The following is a 14,774-nucleotide window of genomic DNA, read 5'->3' as shown; positions in this document are numbered from 1 at the left end:
AGCTGGTGTTGTGTAAATGGCAGATTGAACAGGAGAGGTGTTTGGTTTCCTGTGTCTTGCAGGAAGTGTGTGCCAGTCTTCACCCTCCCACTTGGGTGGAGTTGTAACTGGGGAGGGGTCTGAGTTAACGTGTCATGGTGTTTGGATTGTGTGTGTGTTTTATAAGATGCAGTTGTATAACTGACCAGTAAACTGCAGTTATACACATTTCAGATGTTACCTCTCCTCACATTGTGTTTTCACACAACTGCACCTGTGTGTTTGTGTGTGTGAGAGTCACCTTGAGCCAGTGTGAAATTCCCCAGTCTCCTGCTGGTAATCTCTCTTGTTTCAGTAGTTAAGACGCCCAGCAGAGTGACACTGAGGAGGAGGAGAGGTGCACACGCTTCAGCAGCAGGGGGCGGGAGTGGGGGTTTGAGGAGTGCTCAGCATAACACACACACACACACACACACAGAAATCCCCCACAATTTTACTGCAGATTGAACTTCATTGTTCATAGTCTTTCTTTCTTTCTGCCACTTTTTGTCCTTTTTTTACACTCACAATGTCCTTTTGCTTACAGTTTGAATCACTTCCTTTCCTTCTTTCTTTCTTTCTTTCCTTCTTTCTTGTACCTTTTTACTCATCTCTCTCTCTCTCTCTCTCTCTCTCTCTCTCTCTCTCTCTCTCTCTCTCTCTCTCTCGGGGGTCTAATGTAATCATATGATTACATAATTAGCCCAGCTGTCTCATTAAGGAGAATCAGCTGGAGCCGGGGCGTAATTAGTCATGCAGCGATTAAAGGGTGGCTGATGAGTGTGTGTGTGTGTGTGTGTGTGTTGGGATGGTGACTCTGGGGGGGTCTCTGGAGGGCCCTTCACCCTCTTGGCCCACCCAGAGCTGCAGAGAGGCTGGTGTCCGTGATGGAGAGCATCGAAAAGAGCAACACAGCCACAACCCCCCAGCGAGACCCTCACCCTAAAGCTGCTGTCACTTCCACAGAGAGAGTGACACACCACTGCTCACATCACTGTACCCTCTGTCAGCATCCACACTCGCTCTCCCCCTCTGTCTGTCTCTCTCCCATCTTTTTTTTTCATAGTTCACCTTTCCTTCTTTTTCTAACTTCCTTTCTTCATTTATGGTGTCATTCTTTTTCCTTCTTCAGTTTTTCTTTCTGTATCGATGTGGTTCACTTATTTCTTCATGTGCTTCTTTCTCTTACACTTCTTTCTTTCTTTCTTTCTTTCTTTCTTTCTATTAAGCTCTCAAACCTTTACCCTTTTTGTCCATTCTCTTGCCCTGTTTTTCTCATTCATTTTTTTTACACCTTGCTTTTCTCCTCACTCTTCACTTTCCTATGATTTACTTTTTTCTGTTCCTTTTCTGTCTCTTTTCTTTTTGCTCCTTCTCTGTGCTTTTTTCTCTTCCCATTTCATCTTGTCTTTACTTTCCAGTTTACCTGAGGGTGATAGAATGCCCCCCCTCTCTCTCTCTGCAGTGTCAGCACTATTAGGGCTCACAGTGGAGCGGCTAAACTTAGCTCTGCTGCTTCTGCACCACAACACCAGCAATTAGTCACAGTCTTCCCTTTGTCCCCTCCGCCAGCTCACACACTCCGTTTACTCTCCTGTGTGTGTGTGTGTGTGTGTGTGTGTGTGGGTGTTTGTTCAACTGCACTTTGCTTCGCTATGAATTTCTCAGTTGCATGTGTGTGTGTGTGTGTGTGGTGGTGTGTGTGTGTGTGTGGGGTGCTGAGTTTGCTGTGGCCTTGATTCACTCTAACAAATCAGGCTCCTCATCAGAGAATACCCAGCATGCCCTTGGGCTTCTCTAGTCGCCCTCTCCTTCATCAGCTGTGTGTGTGTGTGTCTGTCTGCGTGCGTGCGTGCGTGCGTACATGTTGTGTGAGGGAAACAGATGGATGAACACCTCTCTGCCAGCCACTGACCTTCAAACACACACACTTTTTTCAAACACATTATAAAACTTCCTTTAGGCTGGGTTTGCACACACACACACACTCAGAGTCAGCTGACAGAAGACTCTCGCTGTGTCCGAAATGGCTCCTGTGCACTATTCTCTATATTTCTGAGTATAGAGTGCATTATTACAGAAAACTAACATTCATTCATTCATTGTCTGTAATCACTGATTCAGTTCAGTGTTGCTTTGGGTTCGGAGTCTATCCTGAATCACTGGGTGCAAGGCGGCAACACACCCTGCATTAATTAACATTAATGTGCAAATACAGAAACTGCACTACAATTCTTTATTAACGACTCGTGACTTGACTCGATTCACAGTAGCGATTCTCTCATTCATGACTCACATTCTATTAGTGACTCATGACTCGACTCTGATTCAATTCCTAGTAACTCGTGATGCGACTCAAATTCTATTAGGGACTTCTTACTCAACTCGTTCTATTCCTAGTGACTCAACTCTTACTCTGTTTCTGACTGACTTATGAATCGATTCATTCTGTTCCTAGTGACCCATGACTTGACTCTGATTCTGTTCCTAACGACTTGTCAATGATTCTGTGACTTCTTACTCGACTCATTCTATTCCTAGTGACTCAACTCTTACTCTGTTCCTGAGTGACTTGTGAATCGACTCCTATTCTGTTCCTAGTGACCCATGACTTGACTCTGATTCTGTTCCAAGTGACTTGTGATTCCACAGAGGTACTGTTCTTTGTGACTCGTGACTTTACTCTGATTCTGTTCCTAATGACTTGTCAATGATTCTGTGACTTCTTACTCGACTCGTTCTATTCCTAGTGACTCAACTCTTACTCTGTTCCTGAGTGACTTGTGAATCGACTCCTATTCTGTTCCTAGTGACCCATGACTTGACTCTGATTCTGTTCCAAGTGACTTGTGATTCCACAGAGGTACCGTTCTTTGTGACTCATGACTAGACTCTGATTCACTTCCAAACAACTCGTGATTCAAATCACTTCCAGGTGACACATGACTCGAATCAGACTTGATTCCCAGTGGCAGGACAAGGACTCCATTTCCATGTCTTGTGTCTCGACTCCGTCTCTCTTCCCAGTGACTTGTGTCTTCACTGAAACTTGTGCTCTCTTCTATAAACGCCATGTAACAAAACAGCGAACAGCAACCCATCCACACACAGTGGAGTACAAGTGGTAGAGTATTATAATTGAGATTAAACAGAGGCCCTTGTGCAGAGTTAAGATGCTGAGATAACCCAGGGATAGCAGCTGATGTCAGAGACTGAGAGAGAGTTTGCAGCCCACTCACGGTGTCAGGCGTCTAGAAGATGTTAGATATGAGCTCAGGGTAAGTCAGAAGTTCAGAACAAGTTTGACATAAGTTTACAACTTCCGGATAGGGGTTAGAAGTTCATACAGGAGTCAGCCGTCCAAAAAAATCCGCTTATAAATCATCAGAATCGAGAGCGATGGGATTGTGTAAAAACGAAAATCGAAGTCTCCCAGACCTGGGTTAAGCCTAAGATATTTCAGGGGTGACTCACAGATCAAGGATAGGGCTGAGTCCCAAATGGCTCCCTTCTTCCTAAGTAGTGCACTAGGTATGCTGTGAAACTACGGCTCGTGCAGCCAAAAGTGGCCAAGGGAGCCTTGCACGTAATGACTGAATATAAATGGCTTTCGGTTCAAAATATAATGCACTGCAGGTGTTGAAGTTATGTGACCTACATAGTGCACTACCTAGAGAGTAGGGCGCCAGGTGAGATTCAATCGAAGTTTAGTTGGGGTCCATGTGAATAAAAGACGGTGTCAGCTGTTTTGAAACGCTTCAGAGTTTCCCTAAATAATGCTTCATTAATATTCATTACAATCCAAACAGCTCTCTTCCCTTTTGTTTTATGTTTTTCTTTAATTGTTTCTCAAGTGTTTGAACATTTTATAATAACTTTGAGATATTTATATCACAACAATTTAATGTTTGTATAATGCGACCATCCTCACCTTTGGAACAGCGCACTAACTATTATTATCTTCAATAAATGTACAGATATTTATTTAGAGCAAAGTAAACAACGTATTCTTACTGTTTAAAAAATAATAATAAAAGTAATAATTCTAGAGTAAATATCACTGTAAAATAATGTGTTTAATTTATCGATTTTAGTTTGTTTATTTTTCCCTCAAAAGGCCACAGTAAAGCTATTTTAATTATTTTCTCTCGCATTGCGCTGAATGTTTGATTGTATACAGCTACTAAAGATTTAAAGGGGCTTCATACCCCTCTTGCTGACTCTTGGCTTTGGGCATGGTGACCCTGCTGTAAACGGGTATCTGCTGAAGTGGTCAGCGTGTGACGGGTGTGTGTTTTTCTCCCGGTCAGATCCGGTCCCCGTGTTGGAGCTCGGTCAGCAGCTGCAGCTGAAGGTCCAGAGGATGCACGACATTGAGACGGAAAACCAGAAACTCAGAGAAACACTGGAGGACTACAACAAGGAGTTCGCCGAGGTCAAGAACCAGGGTGAGAACTGACACGCTCTCAGCGTTTTCACAAGTCAGGGACCCTGTATAACAAGCTAAAGGCATGATTCAGACAATGTACCGGAGAAAAACTGACCACAGAATACCACAGATGCCCAACTATGTAAAAGGTGGTGTGTGTATTTTAGGTATGAATGTGTTTCATTGGTCAAGTGACATCTAAAACCCTCACTCTTACCTCCTCTCTCTCCCTCCTTTCTTCTTCATCGATCTTTTCCTATCTCTCTCATTCCTTGACTGTTATTGTTTCTGTCTTCAGTCTTCACCCTCTCTCTTTCTCTCCTTCACTCAATCCCTCTCTCTTTCTCTCTCACACACACACACACTTTCTCTCTTCCTCACTCTCTCCTTCCCACTGGTGTGTCGACAGATGATTAGTGAGTTTGGTTGGAGACGGTCAATAATGATTCTCTTTATTTTAGCTTCATATTTGTATTTAACAATCACTACATGGGACATGAGGATTGTGCAGTCAGAGGATGCTTTAACCCTAGCAGCCTTCCCTCCGTCTCTCTCTCTCTCTCTCTCTCTCTCTGTCTCTCTCACTCACTCTCGCTCTCCCCCCTCCCTCTCTCGGACCCCCATGCTCTTCCCAGCAGAGGCCATTGATCCCTCCCAACCTAAATGTTTAAAGTTCAATTTAGCAGTTAAGGGGGAAAAGGGCTCCGAAGGGACCTGCTCCCATTGATTATGTGTCAGACTCGCAAGCCGGCAGTTTAAATCACACATGCACACACTCCGGCTTATGTGTAATACACACTGGCACAGACACGCACACACACACACACACACACATATACACAATCGCACTCGGATCTCAGAGCACTCAATCAGTGGCTATAAGCTTTACTGTCTCCCAGATCCACATTTCATATCATCACAGCTGGTGTGTGTGCGTGCACTCTTTTTGAGCACTCAATCAGGGTCAATGAGCATCTCCGTCTGAGACGTACTGTCCAATCGACTAGCGTTCTTACTCCAAGTACTCCATCCACCCACACACGGGGTCTCCATCTCTGTCAGTCTGACTCAGTAAAGAACCTTCTCTTGTTCATACGTCTTATTTTACCTCAGTGCCTCTCTCTAACTCTCCCGCTTTGCACTTTCTCTCTCCCTTGTTCATTCTGTCACTGTTATTCTGGTTCTCTCTCTCTCTCTCTCTCTCTCTCTACCTCTCTGTCTCCCTCTCTCTCTCTCTGTCTCCCTGTCTCTCTCTCTCATACACACAATAATGTCATCATTAAAAGACTTTTGGATGAAAAACAAAATACAATAGAACACCAGGATAAAGGCCCTTTAAGTATTTTAAAAAGTTGCCTTCAGAATAGCAGCGACTTGGGCTCCGTGAAGCCCCTTCGGATATTTTGAAGTGTGGTTGATCTAGCCTGGGTAAACCCGAGCAGGGTGTCTGCTGTTCGAACAGGAAATAACTCCAGGGTAGTCTGAGCCACAATGAAAAGACGGTTGTTTTCTCAGCTCATGGATCATTATGAGCTTTCATGTCTTATTACCGTGCTATAGTCCATGTTCTCTTTCTTGTTCTTCAGCTTTCATGTGCCTTTGGAAAATAGCAATGCTGCTGAAGTTAAGTGGTGGGGATATAGGATCTTTTTCCAGTTTATATGGAAAAATCGGCACTGTCCACACACGAGGGTTTAGAGAGGCTGGACATCTGTGGAGGCTGCTGTACTGTACAGTGTTCTCCTTTATTGGCAGTTTGTGCTGAAGCATGTCTAAGCTGTTGGGGGTCGGCGTATGCTGAAGGTCCAGGCTTTTCCTGGACCCTGGTGTAGTGTAGTTATAAAGTGGAACTGATCTGGCCTTTGTCTTTTTGTATGTGTGTGTGTGTGTGTGTGTGTGTGTGTGTGTGTGTGTGTGTGTGTGTGTGTCTGGCAGAGGTCACCATTAAAGCACTTAAGGAGAAGATCCGGGAGTACGAGCAGACGCTGAAGAACCAGGCGGAGAACCTGGCCCAGGAGAAGGAGCAGCAGCTCCACAACGACTATGCAGAGAAAGAGAGGTGAGGGGCCTTGACACATTACGTGGCCAAAAGTATTTGGACACCTGCTGATTCAACATTTGATCTGAAATCAAGAGGGAATGGGTCTCAGCTTCGCTTCCTCTGCTCTTCTGAGAAGGCTTTAGACTACAATTAGTGATAATTTGCTGTGGGGATTTGATTGCCGTCAGCCCTGACAGCACTAATGAGGTCAGGTGCTGATGTTGGGATGATTACGTTGCTTAAGACACTTTATCTCATCCCAAATATTTTGGATTGAACTCCAACCCTCTGCAGTCAAGTGCTGGGTAGCTTCACACACCTCCAGGCCTTTGGGATGACCTTAGCCTCATTTGCAGCTACTCTCAAGAGGAGCATGTACAATAAAACATCTGGGTCCACAGTGGCTACACATTAAATTATGTACATTGGGGCATATATTGTACATCACGACACGTCAAAATATTGCTGTCCCCCTAGTGCTTAGCGTGACAGTCCCCCTGCTTGGCTCTGTGTGTGTGTGTGTTTGTGTGAGTGTGTGTGTGTCACTGCAGCCAGAGCTTTGTATTAAAGCTTTAGCAGGGCTTTTATGTAGAGGCCAGGCTCGTGGGTTAATGCTGCCAGCGTATGCTGTGCTTACACAAGCACTTAGACCACGGCCAACTGGGACGAGTGTCTCCAGCACTGGCTTTATTTATTTATATATCACTCTCCCGCCCCCCCCGCTGCACATCTGTAATCCACGCTAATGCTCTAATTCTGCTGTTTATTTACATCTCCCCCTCTCCCCGTCTCTCTGCCCCTGTGCATTCTCATTGGACAGCTCGGATGGTTAAATATAGGGTCGGCAGGGACCTCAGACCTGCTTCTGATTGGCTCACCTGACGTGATCTGAGTTTGTGGGCCTATTTTTAGTTTTATTATTTATTTTTTAACCTTGGTGTCATGTTGTTAATACAGATCAAATTAGTATCCACCACTAAAGGGACACTGCCTTTGTTTCTTACCCTCCTCCAAATGTTACATAGTGCAGTTTCTGCAGTGCTGAGCCCAAGCGAGCATTCCTTTAAGACTTAGTGGTAGAGAGAGTGTGTTAGAGAGACAGCCGGGTGAGAGAGTCCCTCTGAATATGGCCATAAATGGCCAAGTAGGGCAGTCTAAATTTCTTAACTGTCAGCACGAGCCCTGTTGTCCAGAGGCAGTGTCCATATTTGATCAATTGTGCTGCTGCTCCTCGTGCATTTCCTATGCGTCAGCATGCATCCATAATTCAGTCCACTTCCTGTCTGCTCAGCACGCTTCCTGTGAGGGTGATGGAGGTGGATTGCTCTCCTCACGTGGGTTTGAGTGTCGAGAGAGAGAAAGTGAGTCATTGTGCTTGCTTTATTAATATCTCAGACAGCGGCGCTCTGCCGCTCCGCCCTTAAAGACTTAACTTTATTTGCTAAAAATAATATTTCTTTCTCTCTCTCTCTCTCTCGCCCCACACAGCCCTCCTCCCTAATGGGCCACTTTATTTAATATTGCATACGGGGTTTTTAGTCCATCACGTGAAATTGGTGGGTTTTTTTTTATATTTTTCTAAGGCGGCTGGGGAGCATGAGCGACTCCATTTTAACAGGGTTTGACTCGATTCAGAATCCACCCCCTCCACTCCCCTGCGTTTTAGTCAGTGAGCACCTAAGCATAATCTCTTTAAGGCTTTTAAGTGTCTCCTCTCTCATTCTCACATTCCTCTGTTTCTATTTCTTTCTCTCTCTCTCTCTCTCTCTCTCTCTCTCTCTCTCTCTCTCTCTCTATGCACCCCATGATAGGAAGTTGCAGGAGTCCCAGGAGTCTATGGCCTCCAGGATGGAGGAGGCAGAACACAAGGCCCAGAATCTACAGACAGGTAAATGTCTACTGGTGTTAGAGCTGCACATTGTTTTTAATCGATATTCAAATGTAGATGGAGGGAGAAATAAGCTTCATTTCATATTTGCTCCTGGACTCGTCTTACAAGCCTTGTGTCAGTCATCAGACATTTAATGCAATTTGTTGCTGTCTATTTTGATGGGAAAATGTCCCTCTGAATGACATACAGAATTACCACCCACAGGCCATTGTTATTTAGGGAAGTGTAGAGACACGCGATACTCAACACACGGCTAAGAGCAAAGAACACACCCACTGAAAAGCAGTCGGCCAAGACTTCGGTTGGTGTTTTGCACTTGGGATCAGTGCAAAAAGCTGCAGCCACCTGTGACTGGGGAGTCCAAGAGATCCAATGCATAGGGCTCTCCTCCAAGCGTGTTGAGCTTTAGTGTTCGGAGAGATGCAATGGCACTTCACATATCTACTGATTAATAACGGCTATAATAGAGATATTTAAGCTCAGCAAATATGTTCAGACAGCCTTCGGACACATGCACAAATCCGTAATATCCTGTTTAATGTTCAGTAGCTATTAGAAAACCCAGGCGTATGTGCATTTGAGTGACGGAAACATATATTTAACTCTCATAAGTCATTATGACAATCAGGGCTTGTCATTCAGGATTTGGGTTCATTAGCACGCTAGTATGTTAGCCCTCATAGACATCATTTAAACTGTTTAAATTTTAGTTATTATCAGAGATTTTAGTGTATGTCCACAGTGCAGTAACAGTGATATTAATGCAGGAGCTATTCCAGAATAAATTGCCGCATTTCTCAAATTATGACTAATTATGATCGCCTAAGACCAACACATTAATTGTGCAGCCATATGCTGAGTGTTCACACTCCTACAACGCTCTATTCTAGTGTGGTCTTACAGACTTCCCATAATGGCAGCCTGCCTGTGGTGGGGTGAGAAGGCCTTGTGGGTGTCGATCCAGCTACTGCATCTTCTTCTGGAACCGTATTCACCAAAAAAGGAAACACAACTTAATTGTTCAATTTGTAAGCGGTGGTTCGGCAAAAAAAACAAAAAAACAATTTACACCACGTCTCTCTACATCACGCCCAGATGTAGTCCATCAGCCAAGACGTGTTCGGTGTCCAAACTTTGCCTTTTTAAATTAGCATTGGAGCTAAAAGGCTAATACAAACATTTGAGATCCTTTATTGTTGTTAGAAATGGCTGTGGTTGGGGATCAACTACACTGTGAATTATTGTTTATTTTATAGCGCAGAGTGAATCCTACAGAATAATGTTATTCAGCGCCTGTTCCTTTAAATGATAATGAGCCGCTCGCTGTTCACCCCGACCCCGAGCGCACAGCAGTGAGGAGCGAGGAGCAGAACCTCTGGTTTTTAGCTGTTTTCACTCTGTTCTCTTTCTTCTCCGTTCTCATTTTCTTTGTTTTAACTCAGTGCTCTTATTTCTCCACGCTAGTTGTGTTTGTTTTGCTGCGTTTAACTTTAACGTCTTTGCACCCTCCCATAAACGCAGGTCCAGTGCTGTGATTGGAGAGACTTAGATGAGGGGGCGGGGCAGTTCCAAAATCTAAGCACTTGATATCAGAAGTGGAGCAAAGTCAGGGTGGCTAGTATTATCCCCTGTTTTTTTTTTTTTTTTAACTTGGGCAGCACACAGAAAACTGACTGGGCGGCTTGTTTCACAGTGTGTGGGTTGGTGGGCTCCAGGGACTGAAAAGGGGAGATTTTTTCATAACATGTCCCCTTCTAAATCGCAGCCGAGTAAATTTACGTTTTCAGCAAATGAATCCTTTATGTTTATACATTTGTGTTCTATATTTTTCTCTCTTTTGCAGTACTTGAAACGACTCAGGCAGAGCTGTTTGATCTGAAAAGCAAGTACGATGAGGAGTCCACAGCAAAGTAAGCCAGGAGCATGGATGAGTGTGTGTGTGTGTGTGTGTGTGTGTGTGTGTGTGTCAGCAGAATTAATGTATAAAACCTTTCTCCTGTTCTCCCGTTTATCGTTTTCTTTTTCTAGTTCTATTTGGCGGCTCTGTTTGAGATAATATCAGCAGATTTATCCCCAATTCCCTGTTCTGGCAAAGCAAGCTCTCTCTCTCTCTCGCGCGCACTCTCTCGCTCTCTCTCTCTCTCACGTTCTCTTTTTCTCTTTTTTGCGTCCGATCCAAGCATTAGAGCCGAGCTGTAAATAACGAGAGATTAGATCCACACGGACAGTGACAGGAGCGCTGGAACTGTGCTCTCTGTCTGTGGGGGGAGGGGCTGAAAGTCATATCAGCTTTATTTATATTTATTTATAGCAGAGGTAAAGACAACAAGTGTCATCCAAAGTCTTGTGCAGTAACATCAAATAACTTCAAACACAGAGGAACAAGGGAAAAACAAAGAAATAATCAGTCGTTTTCCTGAGTGTTGCTTCTTCATGCTCTGAAACAGCCATTCTACTGACACACAGTGGCCTGGAGGTGTCAGGGATTATGTAAAATCTGTTTTAAACATGGTCACCACTGTTTGAGTGACCTGATCGGGTGAGGGGCTAGAACAACACATCAGTTCTCATTTTTAAAATATTAAATTTTTCATTAGTTGAACTTTTATTCCGCTTTAACACTGTTGAATATTCAGTCTGTTTGTCACTGGAGACATGTGCAACTGTTATGATTCAGTAGGCCCAACACAGGAAGTATAAACAAGCAGAGGTTGTGGCAAGATGTGCATTCTCCCTGTAAATATTCAAGAAAAGAAATGATCATTCATTGCCTGAAACCGCTTTTCAGTTCAGGGTCACGGTGGGTCCGGAGCCTACTCGGAATCACTGGGCACAAGGCAGGAACATGGCAGGAAATGATTAATTAATATAAAAATAATCATTAGTTGAAGCCCTATTGGGGCGGCACGGTGGAACAGCAGGTAGGTGTCGCAGTCACACAGCTCCAGGGACCTGGAGGTTGTGGGTTCGATTCATGCTCCGGGTGACTGTCTGTGAGGAGTGTGGTGTGTTCTCCCTGGGTCTGCGGGGGTTTCCTCCGGGTGACTGTCTATGAGGAGTGTGGTGTGTTCTCCCTGTGTCTGTGTGGGTTTCCTCCGGGTGACTGTCTGTGAGGAGTGTGGTGCGTTCTCCCTGTGTCTGCGTGGGTTTGTTAGCATTATGAATGCTAAGCTGTTTATTAATTTGGGAGCTGCCGTGGTAAAAGCTCGGCCATCTTGGATCTAAACAGACTTTAAATTTTAAAAGAAGCTGCAGTTTAATGAACACTGTCTCAGGAGCGTTTTGTACCTTTAGTTCGGGAGTGTAATTGTACTTTATTCCATTGCTGTCGTGGATTTGTACATTGCATTGATCCCTTGTTCACTGATGTAGTGATATCTTTACCTGTAGAAATGAATACAGTGTGGAAAGATGTTAAAAGATTGAGGCCAGAAATAGAACTTGAAATATCAGGATTGTGTGGCTTCATCAATTTTTTTTTAGCTCGTGTGTGTGTGTGTGTGTGTGTGTGTGTGTGTGTGTGTGTGTGTGTGTGTGTGTGTGTGTGTGTGGTCAGGCCGCCCTCCTTGTCTGCCTGTCACCCAGGAATGCGTGGTCTAGCCGCTGCCAATGCCCCAGGGCTATTTCAAGGCGTGTACCACCCAGCTTACTGGCAAACATAATTATAGTTGTTCAAACCCACAGTGCTAGCAGTGCCACACGCAGCTCGGCAGCACATCAGCTAATTCTGGACCAGTCCAACTTCTCTTTCACAGCTCTCTCAGCTCCAGTACACTCCCATCAGCTGGTCCTGGATCTGTTCACCACTCTTCCTTTAGCTGTGTTGAGAGCACAGCTGACATCTCTTTCTGTGTGGGTGAGATGGCCCATTTTCTCCCACATCACTCAGCACAAAGCTAGTCAGCGCCGGCATGTTTTAGTGGACAGAACTGTTCCAGACAGTGAGTGTTCTCCTCCAAGTGTGTGGGGCTGTCCAGTGTTATACTAGTGATAGTTATAGTTAGTGTATAGTGTATCACTGTAGTATAAATAGTGATATTTGGTTTCACCTGTCTCTGAGGAGGCATGTTTTGCCTCACACACCTTGGTTGGTGGTTGTGTGTGTGATTAGGGTAGTCTTAGCTAATGAGTGGCGTTACCAATGACATCATTCATTCATTCATTATCTGTAACCCTTATCCAGTTCAGGGTCGCGGTGGGTCGAGAGCCTACCTGGAATCATTGGGCGCAAGGCGGGAATACACCCTGGAGGGGACGCCAGTCCTTCACAGGGCAACACACACACTCTTGACACTTTTGAGTCGCCAATCCACCTACCAGCGTGTGTTTTTGGACTGTGGGAGGAAACCCACGCGGACACAGAGAGAACACACCACACTCCTCACAGACAGTCACCCGGAGGAAACCCACGCAGACACAGAGAGAACACACCACACTCATCACAGACAATCACCCGGAGGAAACCCACGCAGACACAGGGAGAACACACCACACTCCTCAGAGACAGTCACCCGGAGGAAACCCACGCAGACACAGAGAGAACACACCACACTCATCACAGACAGTCACCCGGAGGAAACCCACGCAGACACAGAGAGAACACACCACACTCCTCACAGACAGTCACCCGGAGGAAACCCACGCAGACACAGAGAGAACACACCACACTCCTCACAGACAGTCACCCGGAGGAAACCCACGCAGACACAGAGAGAACACACCACACTCCTCACAGACAGTCACCCGGAGGAAACCCACGCGGACACAGGGAGAACACACCACACTCCTCACAGACAGTCACCCGGAGGAAACCCACGCGGACACAGGGAGAACACACCACACTCCTCACAGACAGTCACCCGGAGGAAACCCACGCGGACACAGGGAGAACACACCACACTCCTCACAGACAGTCACCCGGAGGAAACCCACGCGGACACAGGGAGACAACCCAACCAAACTTTAATTCAAATTTTGTGACAAAATGTTTTAAATATGCCTTTAACTCTCAAAATCATACTTTTTTTCAACACACGGGGAGCAAAAGCATCCAGTTTCTGATAAAACCTCGTCATGTCTCCCTCAACACCTCACTTCGAACAGGCCTCCATCTCTTTTCTTTCTTTTCTTGAGTTAATTCTTTCCCTTTTCCTTCTGTTCTTTCTTTGTTTGTTTTCTCCCTGCCTTTCTATTTCTTCATTATTCTTCATTATCATCGCCTTCTTCTTTCCCTTTCTTTTCTTCCCTGTGTGTCTGTGCTTGATTTAGTATGCAAGGTGGGGTAATGCCCTCATTTTCTCTCTCTGTGTTAATTTGGTGTCTGACACACAGTTGCCACAGCAAACTCTCCTCCTCCTTCATTAATAAACATGAAGTACACTCATACACTCATGCACATACACACACACTCTTACAGGCCAGGCAAACAGAGGGAGGGTCTTGCCGCTCTTCAATGAGCCCTTGTTCTCTCCCTCAGGCTCTAATTGCGTTGCCGCTGAGAAACACGTCCCAGTAAACATTTCCTACTGCGCTCATACACTCCACCTCTCTTTCGCTCTTTTTCTCCCTCTCTCTGCATCATTCCATCTCTTTCCCTCCTCTTTTTAGCCATGCACATTTACTCTCCTGCATCTTTCCTTTCTCCAGTCTTTTTTTTTTTTGGTGTACACTCCAGGCCTAAATTTGGACGCAAACTGCCCCCCCTCCGTCCCCTTAAAGTTTCATAATATTTGCCAGGTGTTTGTGCTGTTTACGTTCACCTATTTCTGACAAACTAGTTTATTCCAGAATGTTCCTTTGCTGTTTCAGGCTGTACTATTTTTCTGAGCTCTCACTCTTATTTTAACCTAAACCCTGAACAAAAACGAAACCAGAACCCACAGGGTTCGTATACGTATAGAATATTAGTTCACTGTTGACGTTTTTTTCACAGTGGAAATAGCCTGAGCCAATGGGGCACTGAATGTTACACTCCAGTCTGTATCATTAGTTTTATGTCATTGCTTTCCCAGTGCCTTGCCAGCTAATGCTAATTGCAGTTGGTTTGCTAAGCTAGCAGAAGAGTTAGCGTTAACTCAAACTTGCAAAGGCAGCAGGTTCAAATCAATGAGAAAGCATGTGTTAGTCTTCACACTTTAGTGTCATGTGACTGGGGAGTCCTGTCAGGGGGCTTTGAGTAAATAATATTAATACTATTAATCAGTGTGTTGATATTTTGAACAACATTATGCTGTCTATGCAGCGCACAGCGCTAACACACATGTAGCATGGTCCGAGGCAGATATAAGCCTAAGCGTGCAGCACATTGGGCTTAGCGAGCCTGATACCCTCCGATTCGGCACATTCTCTTGCACGCGCACTCAGTAAGTGCATGCATTATCTGCTGTGGATTTGGC

At 45.0% G+C, this 14,774-nt stretch overlaps 1 protein-coding gene across 1 annotated transcript in view; it reads left to right on the top strand.

The window, feature by feature from the left end:
* LOC136678128 (protein CASP-like) overlaps window positions 1-14,774 on the top strand; it is a 161,258-nt gene that overhangs the window by 77,705 nt on the left and 68,779 nt on the right. The window contains exons 5-8 of the mRNA XM_066655998.1: window positions 4,329-4,466; window positions 6,383-6,506; window positions 8,300-8,376; window positions 10,223-10,289. Coding sequence (XP_066512095.1) covers window positions 4,329-4,466; window positions 6,383-6,506; window positions 8,300-8,376; window positions 10,223-10,289 — 406 coding nt within the window. The remainder of the gene's footprint in view (window positions 1-4,328; window positions 4,467-6,382; window positions 6,507-8,299; window positions 8,377-10,222; window positions 10,290-14,774) is intronic.

This window comes from Hoplias malabaricus, chromosome Y (assembly GCF_029633855.1).
Source record: "Hoplias malabaricus isolate fHopMal1 chromosome Y, fHopMal1.hap1, whole genome shotgun sequence".
Classification (NCBI taxonomy): Eukaryota; Metazoa; Chordata; class Actinopteri; order Characiformes; family Erythrinidae; genus Hoplias; species Hoplias malabaricus.
This window is presented reverse-complemented; position numbering and strand designations above follow the sequence as displayed.